This window comes from Dysidea avara, chromosome 1 (genome assembly GCF_963678975.1).
Source record: "Dysidea avara chromosome 1, odDysAvar1.4, whole genome shotgun sequence".
In the NCBI taxonomy this organism is placed as follows: Eukaryota; Metazoa; Porifera; class Demospongiae; order Dictyoceratida; family Dysideidae; genus Dysidea; species Dysidea avara.
In genome coordinates this window covers 24947941-24969659 of record NC_089272.1, presented here as the reverse complement: position 1 = coordinate 24969659, position 21719 = coordinate 24947941, and the positions used below count along the sequence as shown (strand labels likewise).

The window sequence follows — 21719 nt, the reverse complement described above, 5'->3', positions numbered from 1 at the left end:
CGAAAAAAGAATTGGTAGCCAGCTAACTGTATTTTTGACAAAATTGTTTTATTGTTCATTGTGATCCAAGATATACCTACTACTATACTCAATGTATATACACATTACTGGACATGTGTGAACATAATTAAGAGTATATTGCTACAGCAATGAAATAGTAGTAGTCAGGAATGCAATGATGTAGTATTAGGTGGAGAATGAATAAGCCAGTAAACCAGGTGAAGGGTGTAGCCTGCAACATGTAAACTGGTACAGATTGGGGTTTTTTTCTGCACATTTCTAACTCTCAGCTTTAAGCCTTCTCACAAGTCCCTAGTGGAATAGCATTCACAGAATGAAACCAACTTTGTGCGTACTAAGCACCTATAAAATAATTATCGTGTTGCTCTTTAAGATATTCAGAGCCTTGTAAACAGCTAGCTTTCAAGACTTCATAACCATCTGCAAATGCCAAAATGGTAAAAATCAACAGTGAGATACTACTAAGAGGTGTATTATTTGCAGCTTCAAAAATGTAACTATCAACATAATCTGGCTGTCCTCAACAACCTACATCTTAGCCTGTTTGTGCCCGTCCCCTTGCCAAGTCCTGGGTCCGCCCCTGATTTACCCTGCACATAAATTGTAAAGCGCACATGTATAGTCATAAGTTTAGTTGTACAGCTAGTTACATTATAACATGTGCATTATAAACAGCATTAGGTTAGTACATAATTGTAAACCTTACGATATGTAGCTATCAAAATAGTTCACTGTATGTACAGCTCCAATTGATCAATCAAAATTGCACCAACATTAAATGCATTAACTTTAAGTATTCTAACTTCTATGTCATCTGTAGTTGATGTATTCAAGTCATGGTAGAACCATGGTTGAATAGAGTCTTCACAACAACTACTAGTTATACAGCCAGGTCCATCCCAGTGAGGGTCATTGAAAAAATAATCAGCACTTTGTACAGTGTCAGCAGCCCCTGATTCACAGTAATAGTGGTCTCCCACAAATAGTGGAGGAGCTGGTCCTCCACCAACGGCACATGGACAGTTGCTCTGTTCAGCTTTTTTGTTGTCATACTTACCACCTGAATAAGTCCAAATGTGTTGACGTGAGCTGCCATAAGTGATTGATACTCCTGAAACATAAAGGCTATCAATTGTTTTCTGATTTGCATTATGGTAGGCCCAAAAACTTCCTGATGTTCCCTTCTGGCCTCTTATTTTGCCACACACCTTTTGGTAACTTGTTCCATTAGTTGAAAATGTTGCAGAAGAGTAAGTATTGCTAGCATCACTAACCACTCGACAAAAGTTGACACTTAATTGTGTAACCTTACGCCATCCACTGGGACAGTCACTTCCAGCACTAGGATCAATATTGGCCATTTGTCTCCACACCAGCACAAATAGAGATAAAGCCAGAAGCAACTTCTGTCATGTTATAATATTTCCACTGGCTTCCATTAAGAAAATAGTATCCTGACTTGTCTGCAATTTCAGGATGCTTGTTGTAGATATTCAAATAGGATGATCCTTTATAGATCATTCCACAATACACCTTCTTGAGCCCATCAGTAATCCAATAAGATCCTGCCATCTTATGACTTTCAGGGTTTTAATTATAAATTTCCTCACAAGATTTACCAGGGTAGAATGGAGATTCAAAATGATACACATTGCACTGGTCATTAGCCATCACTGGTTTCTTGAAGACAAGGACTGCTAAAATGTAATATTCTATTAAAATTGTCTCCAAATGTCAGCACTACGCAATATAGCTAGGTATGCAGCTACAAGTTTTGTTAAACAAAATGTTAAATGATGTGTAAAACTGTATTTTAAAGGCACTCAGAGTTTTGTTATGGCTTTCAGCATAATTTTGATGCTGCTTTACAGATGCAACTGACTGTAGTACATACAGTAGTTAAGGTATGAACTTTACAAAACATTTTTATTTATTTATTTATTTAGGCTTTATGGTGTGAAAACACCAAAGGTCTGTTGGTAGCAACCAACAGCCACAACAACATACAGTTATTACTACACGTACTGTAACTATACTTAAATTAGATAGTTAATTATAAGTGTTTGAAGTTGGTAATTAGAGGTTTTGTTTGATGACATCTGGAACATGGACATAAGTAGTGTAGAGTGCAGTTATTATTCTCATCAAAGTTTCTCAGAAAATGATCCCACGGATACAATTTTAGTTTAGATTTCAATAAACAAACTGACATGTTTAAGTCTAGAATTGGCATGGCATTCCACAGGGATGGTCAACGATGAAAGTAAGAATGTCATGATATGTTGTAGAGATGTTGAGGTAACAAGAGTTTGTTGCTGGCACCTGATCTAGTATTAGTAGAGTTGAAAGTGATGTAGTCATTGATGTTGAACTGATTAGCTTGTAACTTGACAGATTTGATAGTAAACAGTATGTCCTGTAATTCAAATATGTACATTAAAGGAAGGAGCCCCTCAGATTTACCAAACAGTCTTTGTAACAACTGGTGTAATCGTTCAAGATGTGTTTGGTGGCATGACGTTGAATTCTTTCAAAGTTTGCAATATATTTCATTAGGTGTGGACACCAAACTTGCGTACAGTACAGCAAATGCGATCTTACTAATGATACATACAATCTAACCAATGTAGAAGGTGAATGAGTAGGGACAAAAGTACAGTGAACTAGTCCAAGTGTTTTGTATGCACGAGCAGTGATAGTGATGTCTTTGTAATGCTTATCCCAACTTAGGTCTTCAGATAATATTAATCCGAAGTCTTTATGAGAATCGACTGGAAGTACCATTGAATTGGATATAGAATTACTGGTGTCAAGTTTACGTTTGAATGATAAATGAACAAATTTCTTAAAACTGAAATCCAGATCAACATCCCCTGACCAAGTTATAGAGCAGTGATGTTGTCTTGAAGAGCCTTATGATCAGAGAATATTCTGTAATATGGAAAAAGCACTTAGCATCATCAGCAAATTTGAGTAGTTGGCTTTCATGGATATTATGAAGACATGTTATTGATGTAAACTAAAAACAGCAAGGAGCCAAGAATACTGCCATGTGGGACACCAGAAACTACTGGGAGTAAATCAGAATAGCAGTTGTTGATAGAAACCCTTTGATAACAATTAGTTAAATAGTTCCTGAACCAAGATCATAGAGCACCAGTTATACCCATTGACCACAGCTTGACCAGTAAAATACTATGTAACACTGAATCAAAAGCCTTGCTGATGTCAAGATAAATAACATCTAATCCAAAACAGCCAAGCTGTAAAAAAAGTGTGCGGCCCTCAGAAAGGCTATGGTGAAAAAAGATGTGAAATCCAAGGTGGCGGCCAAGAAATGGCTGTGATGGTAGGTTAGTGGTAAAAATTTTAATAACGACAATTCAGGTGAATTTTTGTGAAGCGGCACAAAAATTCACCTGAATTGTCATTATTAAAATTTTTACCACTAACCTACCATCACAGCCATTTCTTGGCCGCCACCTTGGATTTCACATCTTTTTTCACCATAGCCTTTCTGAGGGCCGCACACTTTTTTTACAGCTTGGCTGTTTTGGATTAGATTTCATTTCTTTTTGTATTTGTATACCCCAAAGCCGGCCTATGGCCAGCTTTGGGACTTTTTTAACCTATGTTTTTTTCTTTACTACAGGAAGAAGAAAAGATGAAGTAGATGTACTTTAAATATTTTATCAGTAAATGTACAAATTATATATACTGTATAATACATATGTGACCGGATTTGCGAAAAGGGGTCCAATTTGCCAACTTTGACAATTGATAACTTCAGATTGGAAAGAGCTATTGCCTTGATATTTGGGCAGTGGTGAGCACCACTATAGCTGAATACATGGTGAAATGTTCAGGTTAATATGTTACTTGAACACTGAGTTATGGTCTCCAACATTTACGGAATTGGATGTGTGTGGAAGACCCCTTTTCGCAAATCCGGTCACATATATTGATTACAGAAATCTCCATGGTGGTTTCTTTGTAACTGAACACTCTACAAGGTGACTTCTTCTAATTGCTCTCTCTACAGGGTGAATTGTTTGTAGCTGAACGATCTACAAGGTAACTTCTTCTAGCTGATCTCTCTACAGGGTGATGTGTTTGTAGCTGAATTTTGTATAGGTGATTTGTTTGCAGCTGAGCTCTTTACAGAATGGTTTCTTTGTAGCTGAACTCTCTAAAAGGTAACTTCTTCTAACTGATCTTTCTACAGGGCAATTTGTTTCTGGCAGAATTTTCTACAGGGTGATTTCTTTGCAGCTGAACTCTCTACATGGTGGTTTCTTTGTAGCTGAACTCTCTACAAGGTAATTTCTTCTAGCTGATCTCTCTACAGGGAGATTTGTTTGTAGCTGAACTATCTACAAGGTAACTTCTTATAGCTGATCTCTACAGGGTGATTTGTTCGTAGTTGAATTCTGTACAGGTGATTTGTTTGCAGCTGAGCTCTTTACAAAATGGTTTCTTTGTAGCTGAACTTTCTCCAAGGTAACTTCTTCTAACTGATCTTTCTACAGGGTGATTTGTTTGTAGCTGAACTATCTACAAGGTAATTTCTTCTTGCTGATCTCTCTACAGGGCAATTTGTTTGTAGCTGAATTCTGTACAAGTGATTTGTTTGCAGCTGAGCTCTTTACAGAATAGTTTCTTTGTAGCTGAACTCTCTACAGGGTGATTTGTTTGTAGCTGAAATCCCTACAAGGTAACTTCTTCTAGCTGATCTCTGTACAGGGTGATTTGTTTGTAGCTGAACTCTCTACAGGTGATTTGTTTGTAGCTGAACTCTACAAGGCGATACTTCTAGGTGATCTCTCTACAGGATTCCTTGTTTCTAACTGAACTCTCAACAGGGTGATCTGTTCATAGCTGAACTTTCTACTGGGTGATTTGTTTGCAGCTGAACTCTCTAAATGGTGGTTTCTTTGTAGCTGAACTCTCTACAATGTGACTTCTTCTAGCTGAACTCTCTACAAGGTGACTTGTTTCTAGCTGATCTCTCTACAGGGTGACTTGTTTCTAGCTGAACTCTCTACAGGTGATTTGTTTGTAGCTGAACTCTCTACATGGTGGTTTCGTTGTAGCTGAACTCTCTACAAGGTAACTTCTTCTAGCTGATCTTTTTCACTGCATATTTGTTTGTAGCTGAGTTCTCTACAGGGTGATTTGTTTGCAGCTGAACTCTCTACATGGGAGTTTCATTGTAGCTGAACTCTCTACAATGTGACTTCTTCTAGCTGAACTCTCTACAGGGTGACTTGTTTCTAGCTGAACTCTCTACAGGTGATTTGTTTGCAGCTGAACTCTCTACATGGTGGTTTCTTTGTAGCTGAACTCTCTACAAGGTAACTTCTTCTAGCCGATCTTTCTACAAGGTGATTGAGTTTTTTTGCAGCTGAACTCTTTACATGGTGGTTGCTTTGTAGCTGAACTCTCTAAAAGGTGACTTCTTCTAGCTGAACTCTCTACAGGATGATTTGTTTGCAGCTGGATTCTCTACGTGGTAGTTTCTTTGTAGCTGAACACTCTACAATGTGACTTCTTCTAGCTGAACTCTCTACAGGGTGACTTGTTTCTAGCTGATCTCTCTACAGGGTGACTTGTTTCTAGCTGAACTCTCTACAGGTGATTTGTTTGCAGCTGAACTCTCTACATGGTGGTTTCTTTGTAGCTGAACTCTCTACAAGGTAACTTCTTCTAGCTGATCTTTCTACAGGGTGATTTATTTGCAGCTTAACTCTCTACAAGGTGACTTCTTCTAGCTGAACTCTCTACAGAGTGATTGATTTTTTTTGCAGCTGAACTCTCTACATGGTGGTTTCTTTGTAACTTAACTCTCTACAGGGTGATTTGTTTGTAGCTGAACTCTCTACAGGGTGATCTGTTCATAGCTGAACTCCCTATAAGGTAACTTCTTCTAGCTAATCTTTCTACAGGGCGATTTGTTTGTAGCTGAGTTCTCTACAGGGTGATTTGTTTGCAGCTGAACTCTACATGGTAGCTTCTTTGTAGCTCTACAATGTTACTTCTTCTAGCTGAACTCTCTACAAGGTGACTTGTTTCTAGTTGATCTCTCTACAGGGTGACTTGTTTCTAGCTGAACTCTCTACAGGTGATATGTTTGCAGCTGAACTCTCTACATGATTGTTTCTTTGTAGCTGAACTCTCTACAAGGTAATTTCTTCTAGCTGATCTCTCTACAGGCCGATTTGTTTGTAGCTGAACTCTCTACATGATGGTTTCTTTGTAGCTGAATTCTCTACAAGGTGATTTCTTCTATAGCTGATCTTTCTACAGGGTGATTTGTTTGTAGTTAAACTCTCTACACGATAGATTCTTTGTAGCTGAACTCTCTACAAGGTGATTTCTTCTATAGCTGATCTTTCTACAGGGTGATTTGTTTGTACCTGAACTATCTACATGATGGTTTCTTTTTAGCTGAACTCTCTACAAGGTAACTTCTTCTAGCTGATCTCTCTACAGGACAATTTGTTTGTACCTGAACTCTCACATGATTGTTTCTTTGAAGCTGAACTCTCTACGAGGTGATTTCTTCTAGCTGATCTTTCTACAGGGTGATTTGTTTGTAGCAGAACTCTCTACAAGGTAACTTCTTCTAGCTGATCTCTCTACAGGGTGATTTGTTTGTAGCTGAATTCTGTACAGGTGATTTGTTTGCAGCTGAGCTCTTTACAGAATGGTTTCTTTGTAGCTGAACTCTCTACAAGGTAACTTCTTCTAGCTGATGTATCTACAGGGTCACTAGTTTGTAGCTGAATTCTCTACATGGTGGTTTCTTTGTAACTGAAGTATCTACAAGGTGACATCTTCTAGCTGATCTTTCAACAGGGTGATTTGTTTGTATCTGAACTCTCTACAAGAAATCTTCTTCTAACTGATGTTTTAACAGGGTGAATTGTTTGTAGCTGAACTCTCTACAGGGTGATTTGTTTGTAGCTGATCTCTATACAGGTTACTTATTTCTAACTGATCTCTTGAATTCTGTTCAGGGTGACTGCTCTATTAGGATGACTGCTCTATTAGAGTATCTCGATCTCGCAATTGCTACACCAAGTTGGATTTCGTGTTATAACTCCGTGGCTTTAAGTCTGATTCTTCTACACCATTGAAGAGCCTTTCTAAGATGATAACTCCATCTGTACAGCGATTTTGAACGCATTACCCCAAGCGGTTTACCTGGTAGGCGTGGCAAGCATAATAATAATAATAATAATAAAATAAAAATATTAAAAATTAGCTAATCTCGATTGCGTAATTGTTACACACTGTTGATTTTTTCGCTTTATCTTCCTGGTTTTTAGCTCGATTTCTTTCAAACCACAAAAGGTTTGAGGTTCAATAGTTAACCTATTCACCCACCGATTTTCAGCTTCTTCCCATACGCGGTTTACCCTGTAGGCGTGACAACATATTGGTGTTATTTTTCGTGCATAATCGCTCATAACTCTTTGTCTGTTTATGGTATTCCAGCCAAAGTTGGTACCGAGATGCGCCTTTATACCCCCCTTCTGTGTGCCAAATTTCAAGGCAATCGGATAACGCGTTCGAGTTTTATAGCAGTTTTTGTAAGTGTGCGACAAGAAAAAGAAAAATAAGAAGAAGAAGAAGAAGAAGAAGAAAAAAAAAACGAAGAAACTCAGCCAATTTTTGAAGTCGCATATCTCGGGAACGCGCGAAGCGATTTCGCTCAAATTTGGAATGTAGAGTGCTGCAGTTGGGGGGCATGTCCACAGCAAAAATCGTCTTGTTTCATCAAGGAAGCACAGAGCTACGGAGGTGCGAAAATTGCGTTTTCTTTCTTCCTGTCAATATACTCACGGGTGTTACGCGCCGGCTTCTTGGGCCGCACGACACACTACCGTGTGTCTTGATATGTTTGTAAGGGACTACTGATGATTTGGTCAGAGAAACTTAGCATCTGTTGTAGAGTAGAACAATTTTTAGTAAAACTAAACTGGGATGGACTGATAGACTTGCTAATATGAGAGATAATCTTGTTAAAGATTAATCTGTCAAGAACTTTTGATACAATAAGTAATAACAAAATAGGACGGTAGTTCTTAAACACAATTAGAATCACCTGCCTTAAATATAGGCACAATTTTGTGGATTTTACAACAGGTTGGTAAAGTGGAGTGGTGCAGTGATTGAGTAAGTAGGTGATGAAGTGGCTCACTAAGGGCTACAGCACAACTTTGTAGTACTCTAAGGGAGATTTTGTCAATTTCAGTAGCTTTGTCAACGTCAAATGAAATTAGAACTTGGTAAAGATTTGCAACAGTGATAGTAATTGATTTTAATGAGTTGTGTATAGCTGGGAGGTCATCAATACGTAGTTGGGCTAGAGGATGGATCATGGAAAACTGAGTGAAAATATTGATTAAATAGGTTGGCTTTGCTGTAGCCTGGTTTAACACTCAAAGACTCAAGGTTTATGACTGATGGGATATTTTAGGACTTGGTAATAAATCTAAGGTATTTAAATATTTAGTTATTATTAGATGAGGCGTAACAATTAACAAGATGTAATTCAAAGTTCTGCTTTGCTATTTTAATTTTGTCTTGAAGCACATTTTCAATAGAGTTGATGATGCCATAGATGTGATTTGTAGGATGATGCTTGTATCGATGACCGAGTGCTCTAAGTCGATTGATGCAATGCCTTATCTCAGAATTATGGGATCTTGGTTTGAATGAACCTTGTATAGTATAATGGAATAAACAATTGCATACCTTCCATCAGTAACTGCAATGATGTGCCATATAAACTCTATGTCATTTCATTGTTTCCAAGAAAAATGCATTGCATGTATTTGGATGATTGATATTTTACTATTTTTTTATGATACACACCATTAAGTCTGAGACTGCTGCAGTGTTAGCAACACTATTCAATGCAGATCCCAGTTGTTGTGGCTCTTTTGGCACATGCCCAGACTGCATGTTGCTGGGGATCAAGCCACTGGGTCTGGGATTTTTTATGCATTCTTCAACATTTTAGTTACATGTTTACAACTCCCTGTATTCACAGGCTTTAGCCTTCTCACAGGTCCCTAGTGGGATAGTATTCACAGATGCATAATTATTATGTATGGTGATTCTAATTTTAGAAAAGAAGCTGGGATATTTTTACTTGGTCTGCATAATTAGGATTCCCTAACAAATATTTCTTGCATTTAATATACATCTGTAAACCGCCCTATTATATGCCAGTGAGGGGCTAAGTACCCCCAACTGGTAACTTCAACAATAAGATTATTGTGCAACACAAGTGAATAGTACAATTATAGTCAGGTTAAATATACAGTGTATAGTTTCTGGATGGCCTATAGGCATCTCAGTGTCATATACAACCATTTGAAAAGTCTGACAGACACAAGTAAAGGGTCACAATCAGTTATTTACTGTGATGTCATACATGTGTGGTATCTACAGTATGGTTCAGAATACTTGCTTCCCTTTGGGTGGCCCACTTGGTCTTCCTTCTTGCCATTAGGCCTCAGGGAATTGTGACTGCATAATTTTGAGCATAATGATGAATTATTCCAACATTTTGAAATAAGTCAAGAGAATAGTTGGCATAATATACAATTCAACGTATGTGAGGATCAGTATACTCTAATAGAGCAGTCAGAAAAATGATGTTTAATCTGTTGCAACAGTAACTAAGTGACTTGCCAGCTAGAAGCTAACTTTCCTGTGTAATAAAACAGTATGATTATTGCTCTCAAATTTTGCTAAACATTATAAATTTCAAAAATCAAATAGTTCATAAAATGTTCGAATAATTTTAAGAATAATGATTACATTTTGGGAATAGTAAAAGTATAATGATAACTTTTTTGGAGAAATTTGGAATAGTATAATGATGAAAATTTGGAGCATAATTCCCTGAGGCCTACTTGCCATTCTTATTTTGTGTTTATTACTCGCTTACCAATACAGTAAATATACCATATAAGGGGAATTTGGGGATGTCTAAATTCCTTTTTTAATTCTTTGTTCAGAATCTGTATAGATCTTTATGACTATAAGTTTGGGCATAGAGCTAGGCTAATCACTTTTCATGGAAACACAGAGTCTAGCGTGATGCATGAGTGGTAGTACCTTTTAACCTATCCATTCATAGCAAAATGGCTGTAAACCATAGTACGTTATCGTAGTAACTAAAATGGATGCTGTTGCTGGCATATTGACATGTTTCAATTAGTGTTGTTTTAGTTCTAAGGAACTAGAACTAAATCCAGTTTTAGTACAGCAATTTAATTCTAGTTCTAGTACACTAGAACTAAACTAAAATTGTGGTCTATTTTAGTTCTAAAACTAAAACTAAACTAAAATTCTTTCAAGTTTTGGTTCAAAAACTAGAACTAAACCAAAACCTTTAAAACTTTTAGTTCAAGAACTAGAGCTAACTAAAAGGTTTCTCAAGCAATCCTACATAAAAGGGTGTTGTACACTATAACCACTTAACACTTTTCTTTGAAGATGGTGATGCCTGAAAATGCCTGCAAATTCCTGCAAATGCTACCATAAACATTGTCAGAGGAGGTTGGACATGCACACATGAGTGCATACATTTTGTATTGAAAGTTTAACCAAGCGTCCACGAAAGTTTTCACAAATACCATTCGAGAGTGCACTTCAAGTTTAGTCTATTCAGCCGGTCAACCCCATTCAACCCCACTACTCCAGGCACGTAAATTTCTCTTGAAATCTACAGGATCATGTGTGTAAGCATTTGCTGGGTGGAATCCATGTGTAATACTATAGGAACGCCTTATGTACGTGTATTTAAACACAATGATTGTCGAAAAAAGCAATGTGCATGCTAACAAAGCCTCTCAGAGTATTGAAAAAGAAGAGCGGACGCCGCTAGTTTGGCCTTACAGAGAATCGAAAAGAGAATTAGAAACTCACACACCCACCTTGCAATAAGAATTTGCTGTTCATCTTAAGAAGCACAAGGTAACAAGATGTGGATATTGCTAAACATTTCTTCTGCTATCACTTACTCCTTGTCATATATAAGAATTACGCAATTAACAGAAATAAATTTCAGAAGTGCTTGTATCGTGTCCAACCTCCTCTGAAACATTGCTATTCAGCATTAATTCTGCCTATTTAGGTTATTTAAGCTCAGTTCTATTAGAGCATTTGTTCATTTGTGCACAATGGTAAGTGGAAATAGTGCTGAACATCAAAACACCAAATCTAAAGTTTCTGTAAGTTTAGGGGGTGCTACCAAGGTTATTATATGTGAAGATGTAAGTTACTCTGTGGAGGGTTCGTATCAGCGTCCTCGCGGGTGCTCGTCACGTCCCAACCCTGTACCCCAACAACGTGTTCAGTCGCGTGATACCTCGTGATTCTAATATTTTCAAGCATATGTAAGTACACAACACTCCCCCCGTTGACCAGGTTACAGGCTGGTCAACCAAGGATAAATCAACAGCTTAACTAGAAATGTCTTACATACATACATACAAGTGTTAAACATTATTCAGTTGAGAAACCATGGTCTTCATCCACTCTCTAGCTTTCTGTGCTGCAGCTCGTTTGGGTCGGTTACTGGTAACTGTGTCTCCTACCACAGGTGTCTCTTCTATAACTTCTGTATTCTTTATTCCATCACTCCTCAACTCGTCTTCCTTGGGGGTGCTCCTATCTTGGCAAGAGATCTCCAATGGGTAGATACACTTTAGTGGTCGTCTCAGGATGGTAGTTGAAGATCTTGAGGGGACACGTATCATTGCACCTCTAATCTGCTTGTCTGATCCCTTCAGAAGCTTTTCAATCCTTGCTAATTTCCAGAAACTTCTAGAGTTATTGTCGTCATGTAGGAGCACAACATCGCCTTCTTTCAATTCTTGCTGAGACATACATTGAGTAGTGCCATTGCGTCGATGAGATTCTCGTAGTTCAAGCAGATATTCAGATCTCCACCGCTTCCAGAAGTGAGACATTATACGATCAAGGTACCTTACTCTCTTGCTCAATGCTACTTGTGAGACCTCAGGTGGACTCTCCTCGCCCACAGCTGGAGGGCTCAGTAAACGACGTCCAATAAGAAGGTGAGATGGTGTGAGTGGTTCCTCTATGTCTTCTGTAGATACATATGAGAGGGGACGTGAGTTCAAGATCATCTCTGCTTCAGTGACAACAGTCATCAATTCATCATAGGTAATGTTAGCTCGGCCAATGGTTTTCTTAAGGCATCTCTTCATAGCTCTGATCATCCTTTCAAATATTCCACCTGACCAGGGAGCCTTCTCTAAATTGAATGACCATTCCACACCAACACTGGAGCTGAGTTCTTGCACTCTGTCGTGCCTACATAACATGTTGATGTTCTTGGCTGCTGCCTTAAAGGTCTTGCCATTGTCTGAAATCATTCTCTGAGGGATGCCCCGTCTAGCAACAAATCTCTTAAAACAGCGCAGGAAGCTGTCTGTGGTCATGTCAGGGACAAGTTCTAAATGAACAGCTCGGACAATACAGCATGTGTATAAACATATCCATACCTTTCTGGTTTTGACCAAACCTTGCGTCTTAACATACAATGGGCCTGCAAAATCCACACCAGTGTATGAAAATGGAGGCAACTCAGTGACTCTGAACTCGGGAAGAGGAGGAGGTGGTGGTAAGCTGTAAGGATGTCCTTCTAGTTTCCGGCAGATAAAACATCGGTGAATGACTCTTCTAACGAACTGACGACCCTTAACAATCCAATATTTGGACCTGACTTCAGTCAAGGTCTCCTTGACACCATTATGCATGACCTTCCTGTGTGCTTCTTCAACGATCATTGTTGTCAATGGGTGCTCTCTAGTCAGTAGTGCAGGGTACTTAGAAGTGTAAGAAATGTCAGCATTTCCCAACCTTCCCTTACATCGCCACACTCCCGCTTCCCGAAAGAGCACAAATTGTTGCTCCCACATCTTAAAGTTCTGAACTTTCTTTAAACAAGACTGTGCCTCTCTGACCCAAAGAGCCTCAGCTGCCTGTAGCTCTGATGCTCCCAGTGTGGCTGGCATCCTGAGCTCTTGTCGTTGGATCTTGGCCTTCAATGTTGTGCAAAACCTCAACACATATGCTGTAACTCGCAGCAACTTGCCTAGGGTACCAAACCGTGCACAGTCCATGATGTTTCCAACACCACCACAATCAGTTGATACTACCATTACATGTTGGGACGTAACTCTTATTTCCTTCATGCATTCTTCAGGAGTGATCAGCTCATCTTCGCCTTCTGGTTCTACTTCAGTCAGCCACTGGGGGCCATATCTCCACATAACACTTCCCACTAAATCAGAAGGTGACACACCTCTCGAAGGAAGATCAGCTGGATTGTCTTCCCCAGGACAAAACCTCCACTGGTCATGTGGTACCAATCTCCTGATAGTGTTGACCCTGTTCTGCACAAAAGGTTTCCACTCTTTCGTAACTCCCTTGATCCAACATAACGCGACCTTAGAGTCAGTATAGCATGTCACTGAATCTGTAGGCATGTCATCCTTTAATGCATCTGTTACGGTGGTGATTAGATTGGCAAGCAGGAGTGCTGATAAGAGTTCTAGACGTGGTATAGTTTGTTTGCTCACTGGAGCAACCCTGGTCTTGGACGCGACAAAGCTTGTTGTGATCCCACAAGGCGTCTCGATCTTCACATAGACCACTGCAGCGTAAGCACCAAGTGATGCATCGCAAAATCCATGAAAGCTGCACCTACTTGCTTCCTCTGTGACACTCCAGACATAGCATCTTGGGATAGAGGTCACAACTCCCTTAAATCCAGACAACAAAGAGTTCCACTTGATCAATAACTGGCCACTAAGGGGCTCATCCCACTCCACTTTACTTGCACATAATTCTTGGAAAAACATCTTCAACTTCACAATAACCGGTGACATAAATCCAAGAGGATCATAGAGTCTAGCAGTTACGCCAACTATCTGCCGCTTCGTGGCCTTCAAGCTATTCATTACGTTGGCAAGTTCATTGAGGTCAAATATTAAGGTGTCTTGAACAAAGTTCCACTTAACCCCCAATATCTTCTGTTCACCATCTGAATGCTGCTTGCTACCAAGTACGTCCTTGGTGTAACTCTTGTCTTCTTCAACAACATTAGGTGTATCATGGGTCAAGCCTTCATTGCTTCCTTCTAACTGTTCTACGTGACGGCTGAGTGACGTTGAATTTGATACAAACTTGCGCAGATTGAAGCCTCCTCTAGCTAAAATCTCCTTGGACCTTGTAAAAAACTGAAAGGCAGAATCGTCATCATCCGCACCAGCACTAATGTCATCAACATAAATTGACCTCATAAACAAGCTGACTAAGTCTGGTTCTTGTACACTGTATTGTTCCATATGGTGCTTAATGGTTGCATTCAAGAGGAACGGGCTAGCTGATACACCAAACACCACCCTAGTAAACCTCAGAACAGTAACATGTGGCACATCATCATTTACATCCTTCACCCACAAGAACCTCAGAGCGTCACGATCTTCATCTCTCACAGCAATCATCAAGAAGGCCTTCTCTATGTCAGCTGCTACTGCCACTCGATGAACTCTGAAGCGCAGTAGAATGTCCATAATCTTCTGCCCTGATTTAGGTCCTGTATACAAGCAGTCATTCAAAGAGGGACCATGTGTTCGAGAAGATGCATCGTATACAACTCTGAGTTTTGTTGTAGTCTTGTCTTCCCGGAGGACAGCATGGTGTGGTAAATAGTGTATACGGTTGTGGGTTGGTGTCTTTGATTCTATGGGTTCAACAATTCCTCTCCTAATCTGGTCACGTATTACGGCATCATACTGTAGAAGGATCTTGGAATCGTGTCTAAGCCGCTTGAGAAGTCCAGCTAGTCGCTTTAGGGAGAGATCATAATTGTCAGGTAAAGCAGCGTGTGACTCCTTCCATGGAAGGGAGACCTCATATCTTCCACCACTAAAACGAATGGTGGTTTCAAACTCGGTGTATACTGTGGCTTCATTCGGCCGAATACCAAGTGACTCAAGATCCCAGAACAGTTTCAACTTCCTGTCTAACTCTTGGTCTGTGTCTTGTGAAACATATGCATCAGTTGTCATGGTGTGTGTTACTACAAGATTGGTGGAGGTGTGAGAAGAGATTCCTTCAACTGGACCAGCTAGAACCCAACCAAGCCTTGTGCGAACAGCTGTAGGACCGACCTCAGCGCTAACAATATCACCGGTCACCAGCTTCCAATAATGGTCTGACCCAACAAGTACATCAACACTTAACTCATCTTGTTCATTTGCATAGTCTGCCAATTCTAAATTCGCCAGATGGGGATAGTTCTCTGAAGCATATAAAGTGGGCTGGCTAGTTAACGGCTCACAGATAAAGGGAACTGTCAAGACTGAGAACTGCAGGCTTCGTCCGTCCTTCGTTACCATACCAAGTGACACCACATCGCAAACCTGCCTTGCTTCTGACTGGGAGCCGAAGGTCCTAATTAACATTGTTTCTGAGCACTGTGGGGACAGAGACAAGGCATCAGCAAATTCTTGTGTTATATATGATCGTTGGCTGCCACTATCGAACATAATTCTAGCTTCTAGCCTCCTCTGGGGATCAGTAATCTTAAACACTAAGGCTCTAGCAGTTTGTAGTAACACAGGTGCCCTAACTGAGCCACAATAAGCTGATGTAGTGGCAATTACTTCAGTGTTTGGTCTCGTCACCCTGGTTAGATTTAAAGCTTCTCCTTGCTGATGGTTTGATGCTACATCTTGAGTTACTGCCTCTCTAGTGTTGTTTGCAGAGGAACCATCACAGATACTAGCATGGTGCCTACCTCCACACCTGCTACATCTTCCATTTGAACGACATTCCCGGCTCATGTGATTCTTTCGTAAGCAGTTAAAACATCTCCCAGACCTTCGCAGAATCTGCTTACGAGCTGCAACATCGACTACTGTCTTACAGGAAGTCGACGAATGGTTCTGACGACAATACGAGCACTTAGGTTGGGATGTACCACTAGATAACAGTGCAGCAGCAGTGGATATGTCTGTGCGAGTCCTCCGCAGATTATGAGTGCCCATGGAAGCTCTTTCCCTGGCATCAATTTCTCTATCAATTAACTGCATGAGTCCATCTAGGTTCCACTCCTCATCATGTACCTCACGATTCACCAGGAGCCGAAATTCCTGGGGCAATTTGGCCATTAGTACAGAAGACATTAGACTACCGTAGGAGGCTGCAGGTACCCCCAGAGATCGCAGACCCCTGATCTGTGACTCTACCATGTCATGAAGGTGTCTGAGACCTTTCAAGTTGTTGTGGGATGTAATAGCATCAATACTTAACAAGTTCTCCATATGCTTATCCACAATGAGTCGTTTGTTACCAAATCGCTTCTTCAAAATTTGTACTGCTTCTGTGTAATTAGCGGCTGTCAGCTTCAGTCCACTCACAGCTTCCGATGCAGGCCCTTCTAACAATGACTTTAAATAATTAAATTTGTCAATGTTCGATAATCCTGGGTTACTATCAATGGATGACTGAAAGGTGTCCCAAAACGTAGACCATTGTGTAATGTCTCCGTTGAATCTCTTTAAGGACAATTTGGGTAATTTCACCTTTGCAACGTGCTCTATGGATGTTGCTATTGGTGTATGGCCAGCAGGTGGAAGTGGGGGCAGACGGAGAGGGCTACTAAACATCATTCCATGATCTGTTGAAATTGTAGCTACACTTGGTATGGCAGGTGGGTATAGTGAGGGAACACTAAATATGGGAGTTGATAGTCGTGGTAGTTCTATTGAAGCCATAACAGTTGTCAGAGCACTAGAAACTGTACTGGTGACTGCAATTGATGTGGAAGTAGTGTGTGATTCGACAGCTGAGCTCACTGTAGTAGATGGTATCACATTGGTATGTGACTCGTCAGCTGAGCTCACTGTGGTAGGTGATGTCAAAATGGTATGTGAATCACCAACTGAGCTCAAAATAGTAGAGGATGGACTGTCACTGGTTGGAGCAGAGACAGAGGTAGCGGTAGGTTCTGTGACAGCACTGCTGACGTCGTCAGTTTCAAGTGTGGGAGGTTCAGGTGGTTGATCTCGCTTAGATTTCCTACTGTCAACAGCAGCAGTAGCATCAATAATAGCTACTTGGATCCTCTCTCTAAATACATCTGCCTGCTCAATCTCATCATCAACTTCTGTATCCCCTACAAGTTCTAAAATCTCATCATCCAACTGTTTTAGGGTATCACGTTTCTCATTATGAGTAATTCTGCACTGCTCTAGCTTAGTTAAGATACCATCAGGGTTTTCTGTGGACTCTATGGCCTCATACAGAGTAACAATTGTACGTTTGGTGGATGAGCGATGCCCACCTCTGACCTTCTTTTTTCTACTCAAGCCTTCTGCCATATTCAGATTAGCCTACTGCTAGTTACTTCTATATAGTAGTACTCACGTACTCCACGGTTCGGTGTGTCCTATGGTAGCAAGCGGCTCACCAGGATTCCCGCCAATCTTCACTCTCCAATTGGAGAGCACCAACTAAATACAAGGCAGACAAAAACAGACTAATCCGTAACACACTTTGGGACTCGCCTCTTCAGGTACCATTCACCCGGTACCAAGGAATTCTCGTTTGTGGTTCGGATGCAAGTCTCCCACGTAGGCTTGCTCGCGGGTGTACTAGTGGTTGAGCGATGAATCGGTAGAACGCTGTCTCCGGCTCGAAGGACCATGTAAGTTACTCTGTGGAGGGTTCGTATCAGCGTCCTCGCGGGTGCTCGTCACGTCCCAACCCTGTACCCCAACAACGTGTTCAGTCGCGTGATACCTCGTGATTCTAATATTTTCAAGCATATGTAAGTACACAACAGAAGATATCTAACACTAAAACTAACACTAACTAAAATGAAATTAATACTAACTAAATTACAGAAATATGGGGTACCAGAACTAATACTAACTAAAACTTTAGTGGAATTAGGGTACTAGAACTAAAACTAACTAAAACTATGACAGAATTGGAGTACTAGAACTAGAACTAAACTAAAATGAATTTGCTGTACTAAAACAACACTAGTTTCAATACTTGCTGATAGCGCTGAAGCCTCATTATGGCTTTCAATGCATACACAGCATATGCTATGATTATGAGTCAGTACCAGCAGATGTTAGTGATTTAATTCTCTTCCAACCAAACCTACATATATATATATATAGCTAGTTTGTTCACACATTCAGATGCCTCAATAAAGTTTATCAACACATGAAGAAAGGAATACAGTAGCACAAAGGCTTGATCTGATGTTCACAGTACTCATTCCAGTGATCAGCTTAAGATATAGTAAAAGTCTTTAGCTTTTCCAGTTAGTAACGTTTAGTTTGTTAGCAGCATTTCAAAATATTACCAATAATACGTACTAACAGAACCTTATAGGAACAGAGCCTTGTGTGTTGTCTTAACATGCATGTTAGTATTTAGAACCAAATAAGCAACTCCATACTCTTTACACCACAGTTATCATTATCCAACAAAGTCATTATATAGAGCTGTATGAAAATATCATGCACTCTTAACTTCTTTTCATCATTGTGAAATTACATTAACAAATTGCATGTTTCAGTGCACACTTAGCACAGCATGGTTACTTACAATACATGTAAGCATTATAGTCAGTCAATACCGCACATAATTATGCATACATGCATTACGCATGTACAATTAACTCCCAATTTTGCAGAAATATTTAGGCATCACATGCTTATCACACACTGCAGTTGTCATAACAGTAACGAAAAGATCATATTAAATTTCTACAAACGTTTGTTGGAAATACATGTGGCCTATAAGTTCCTATGCATGAAAGTGAAACAATGGTACATTGCAAAATGCTATGAAGTGTGAATAGTCATTTTGTGAAACAAGAACCACTGCACATGCAGTGCTGTGGTAATGGATCCTGCCATTCCTTGGGGTAACTCCGTACTCTAGTCCAGTGCACATGCTTCAAGGTCTCCAACACAGAAGTACCATTAGTACAATTATCTTCATCATAGAATCCACAGTATGCTCTCCTGTACTCACTGGGACTAAACACTACGCAATGTTTAGTTGACAAAATTTCCTATAGTAAATTAGTAATAAAACAAAATAGCTTAATTAATCACAAAACTTAATATCATCTGTATGTACATGTATATATGGACCAATAGACAGTAGACGGCTGTTCTAAAGCTGACATACAGGAGGCACAGCATACGCATGTTGCAGTATGGGGGGCTGGGGTGCCAGCAGCCCCTATAGAATTGAAGCTGTTTACTAGCTTAAAATTGATGCAAAAAAACATGAAAAAACTAAAGTCAATAATGCCAATCTGGTTATGCCACTACAAAATCTTATTCTTTGTCCCTCCCTAGAATCTCTTTTGTTTATGGATTCTCAAGGGTATATTTAAACAAGTATTGCTTATTTTCTGCTGTTTAAGAAATGGCTTCATAAAGTTGGTAATATCGTGCATGTCATAAGTATTCACATGGCAAGTATCAGTTGCACATCATTATAATTATAAACCTTTATCTAGGCCAGGTAACTAAACCTCTGATGGTATAATATGGGTACAGTTCTATACTATGGTTATTATATAAGTCCCAGGAAGTTGGTATCCACCTGATAGTGACATCATAGTGCATTATGTTATGAACAGTACAGCAACTGTTCAGAAGAGGCATTTATTTTAGCCCTAACAGTCAGAAAGGCAGGGGCATATGCAGGAATTTTGAAAAGGGGTTTCCACTACAGTTACGTGACTGTTATATTAGAGTAACTTATATTACCAGACTACTTTATTGGAGTATCTCAATCTTTTCACCAAAATCATAATTCAGAACAATGCTATAGGTGTTTCCATCATGTGAGAAACTATTATTTAACTATAGGATGTTTGAATGTGTCCTGTTCCATGATAGATTCCACATTCTGGAAACCTGAAGTTTCAAAAAATTTCTTAATGTGTCAAGTAGTGTGTAAAATCCAAAAGGGTTTCTGGAAACCCCTGGAAACCCCCTCGGTATGCCCCTGAGAAAGGTGACAATTCATCTTTAGTTTAATTTTTGCAGTGATAATTAACTGCAAATGCAGAGCTAAATGTTTACTGTACATTAAGTATTACCAATTTAGTTATGGAATGGCGGCATAGTTTTATCTTTAACGGTCTACAACACGACCTTGAAACTCAGTGCAGGATAAATGCATATTGCAATTTTAAGCTCATTTTCAACATGTGGCATATTTGTTAACACAACTGCATACCTCAATGTCTTGAAGAACATCAGTCAGTGTTTGAAGATACTCAAGCACACTGTTTAAATTGCTGATATCTTCTGTATTATTCACTACCACATAACTATCATTTTGCTCAACAAAATATTCTCCTCTGAATAAAGAATTTTGTAACTGATAATTTATAGCCATTGCAGTTGTGAATACACTACATGTGAAATTGAACTGCTGCAATGATAGATTGACAATGTTGAGTTCAGAAGAATTGTTGAAGTGTTTTGTTGGTAGTACAACTGCTTTTCTATGCTACAGAATAAGTAATACAATGAAGAGTCAGTATAGTGCACTATTAGCTAACTGCATTTACCTTCACCATGAACTGGACTTGTAATTTAATAAGTTCAGATGTACAATAGAACTGTTGTGTCTTATAACCGAGAGAAACTCCACTGTCCCGCTTGTTCTTTATTGGAGAATTGTGTGCCAGTACAAACATTGCTAGTAGAAAAATTCTAAAGACTGAACATCTATACCCTGAAAATTTCTTGCTGAAACTATCCATCTCAGTAAAGCTGATCAGAAGTCGCTTGGAGAGCTCTTGTACTGCCATGGTACAATAGACCTTTCTTTTATACTCTAAGATCACACGTGCATAGTATGATGTAAGTAGATTATAAATACACTAGTTACGTAGATGTACGCAGTGTAAATTATTAAGATGTGCGTCCGGTCAGCAACAAATCATACCCATACCATGACCATAAATGACACCTGAGATCAGATCCCACAACCACATAAGAATTCAACCCATACAGCCACAGACTGCATACATGATTGCCTGATAAAAGGAAGTTGAGACTACGCAATGAAACATATGCTAAACCCTTTCATTATAAAGAGACTATAGATACAAGCAGTGTCATATGATCACCTACTGAGTTCTTTCAACATGAATTGCAATTTAATGTGTTTACAGTAGACATTTGTCATAACTTTTAGGGACAGTACAGATAAGCATTTCATATTCTGTCACTGTCATGTAAAACAATTAATTATTGTTTTAACCATTTTTAACCAAACAGGAAGATTTTAATATCCTTAAGTAAACTGTGTGGGCACACAGTGTTGTTCATAGTACATTTTTGGGCAGCAAATTTTTATTAGTTCTAGTAGGCTAAATATGGAAGTGTCTTAGTTCCACAATTAGGTAAATCTTTAAAAGGTTAAACAAAAGTAAGTCACAATCTATTAAAATTTTAGTCCCATAGCTAAATTCATGAACGTTTATGCAAACTATACAAACAAAGCATTGCAAGCCTGATGCAAAGGTGACTGCTAAATAGCACAAATCTTTGAAGTTGCTACTAGTGCAAATATATACTACA

At 39.3% G+C, this 21719-nt stretch overlaps 2 protein-coding genes across 4 annotated transcripts in view; both read right to left on the bottom strand.

Moving 5' to 3' along the window:
- Positions 1–11543: 11543 nt before the first annotated feature.
- On the bottom strand, positions 11544–17465 carry LOC136238161 (uncharacterized). The gene has a single exon (XM_066028526.1). The coding sequence runs from the start codon at positions 17463–17465 to the stop codon at positions 11544–11546; it is 5922 nt and encodes a 1973-aa protein (XP_065884598.1).
- A 1353-nt stretch (positions 17466–18818) lies between these two features.
- The window catches only part of LOC136260294 (uncharacterized), a 51443-nt gene continuing 48542 nt past the window's right edge, over positions 18819–21719 (bottom strand). For all 3 annotated transcript variants that reach the window (XM_066053987.1, XM_066053979.1, XM_066053995.1), the window contains 3 exons: positions 20702–20970; positions 20365–20640; positions 18819–19180 (listed from right to left, as the gene is read on the bottom strand). In XM_066053987.1, coding sequence (XP_065910059.1) covers positions 18965–19180; positions 20365–20640; positions 20702–20944 — 735 coding nt within the window. In that variant the 5' untranslated portion in view covers positions 20945–20970 and the 3' untranslated portion in view covers positions 18819–18964. The remainder of the gene's footprint in view (positions 19181–20364; positions 20641–20701; positions 20971–21719) is intronic.

Excerpts from the sequence above, each read along its gene's own strand:
- LOC136238161 (XM_066028526.1), bottom strand. The coding sequence starts at position 17,465 with ATGGCAGAAGGCTTGAGTAGAAAAAAGAAGGTCAGAGGTGGGCATCGC.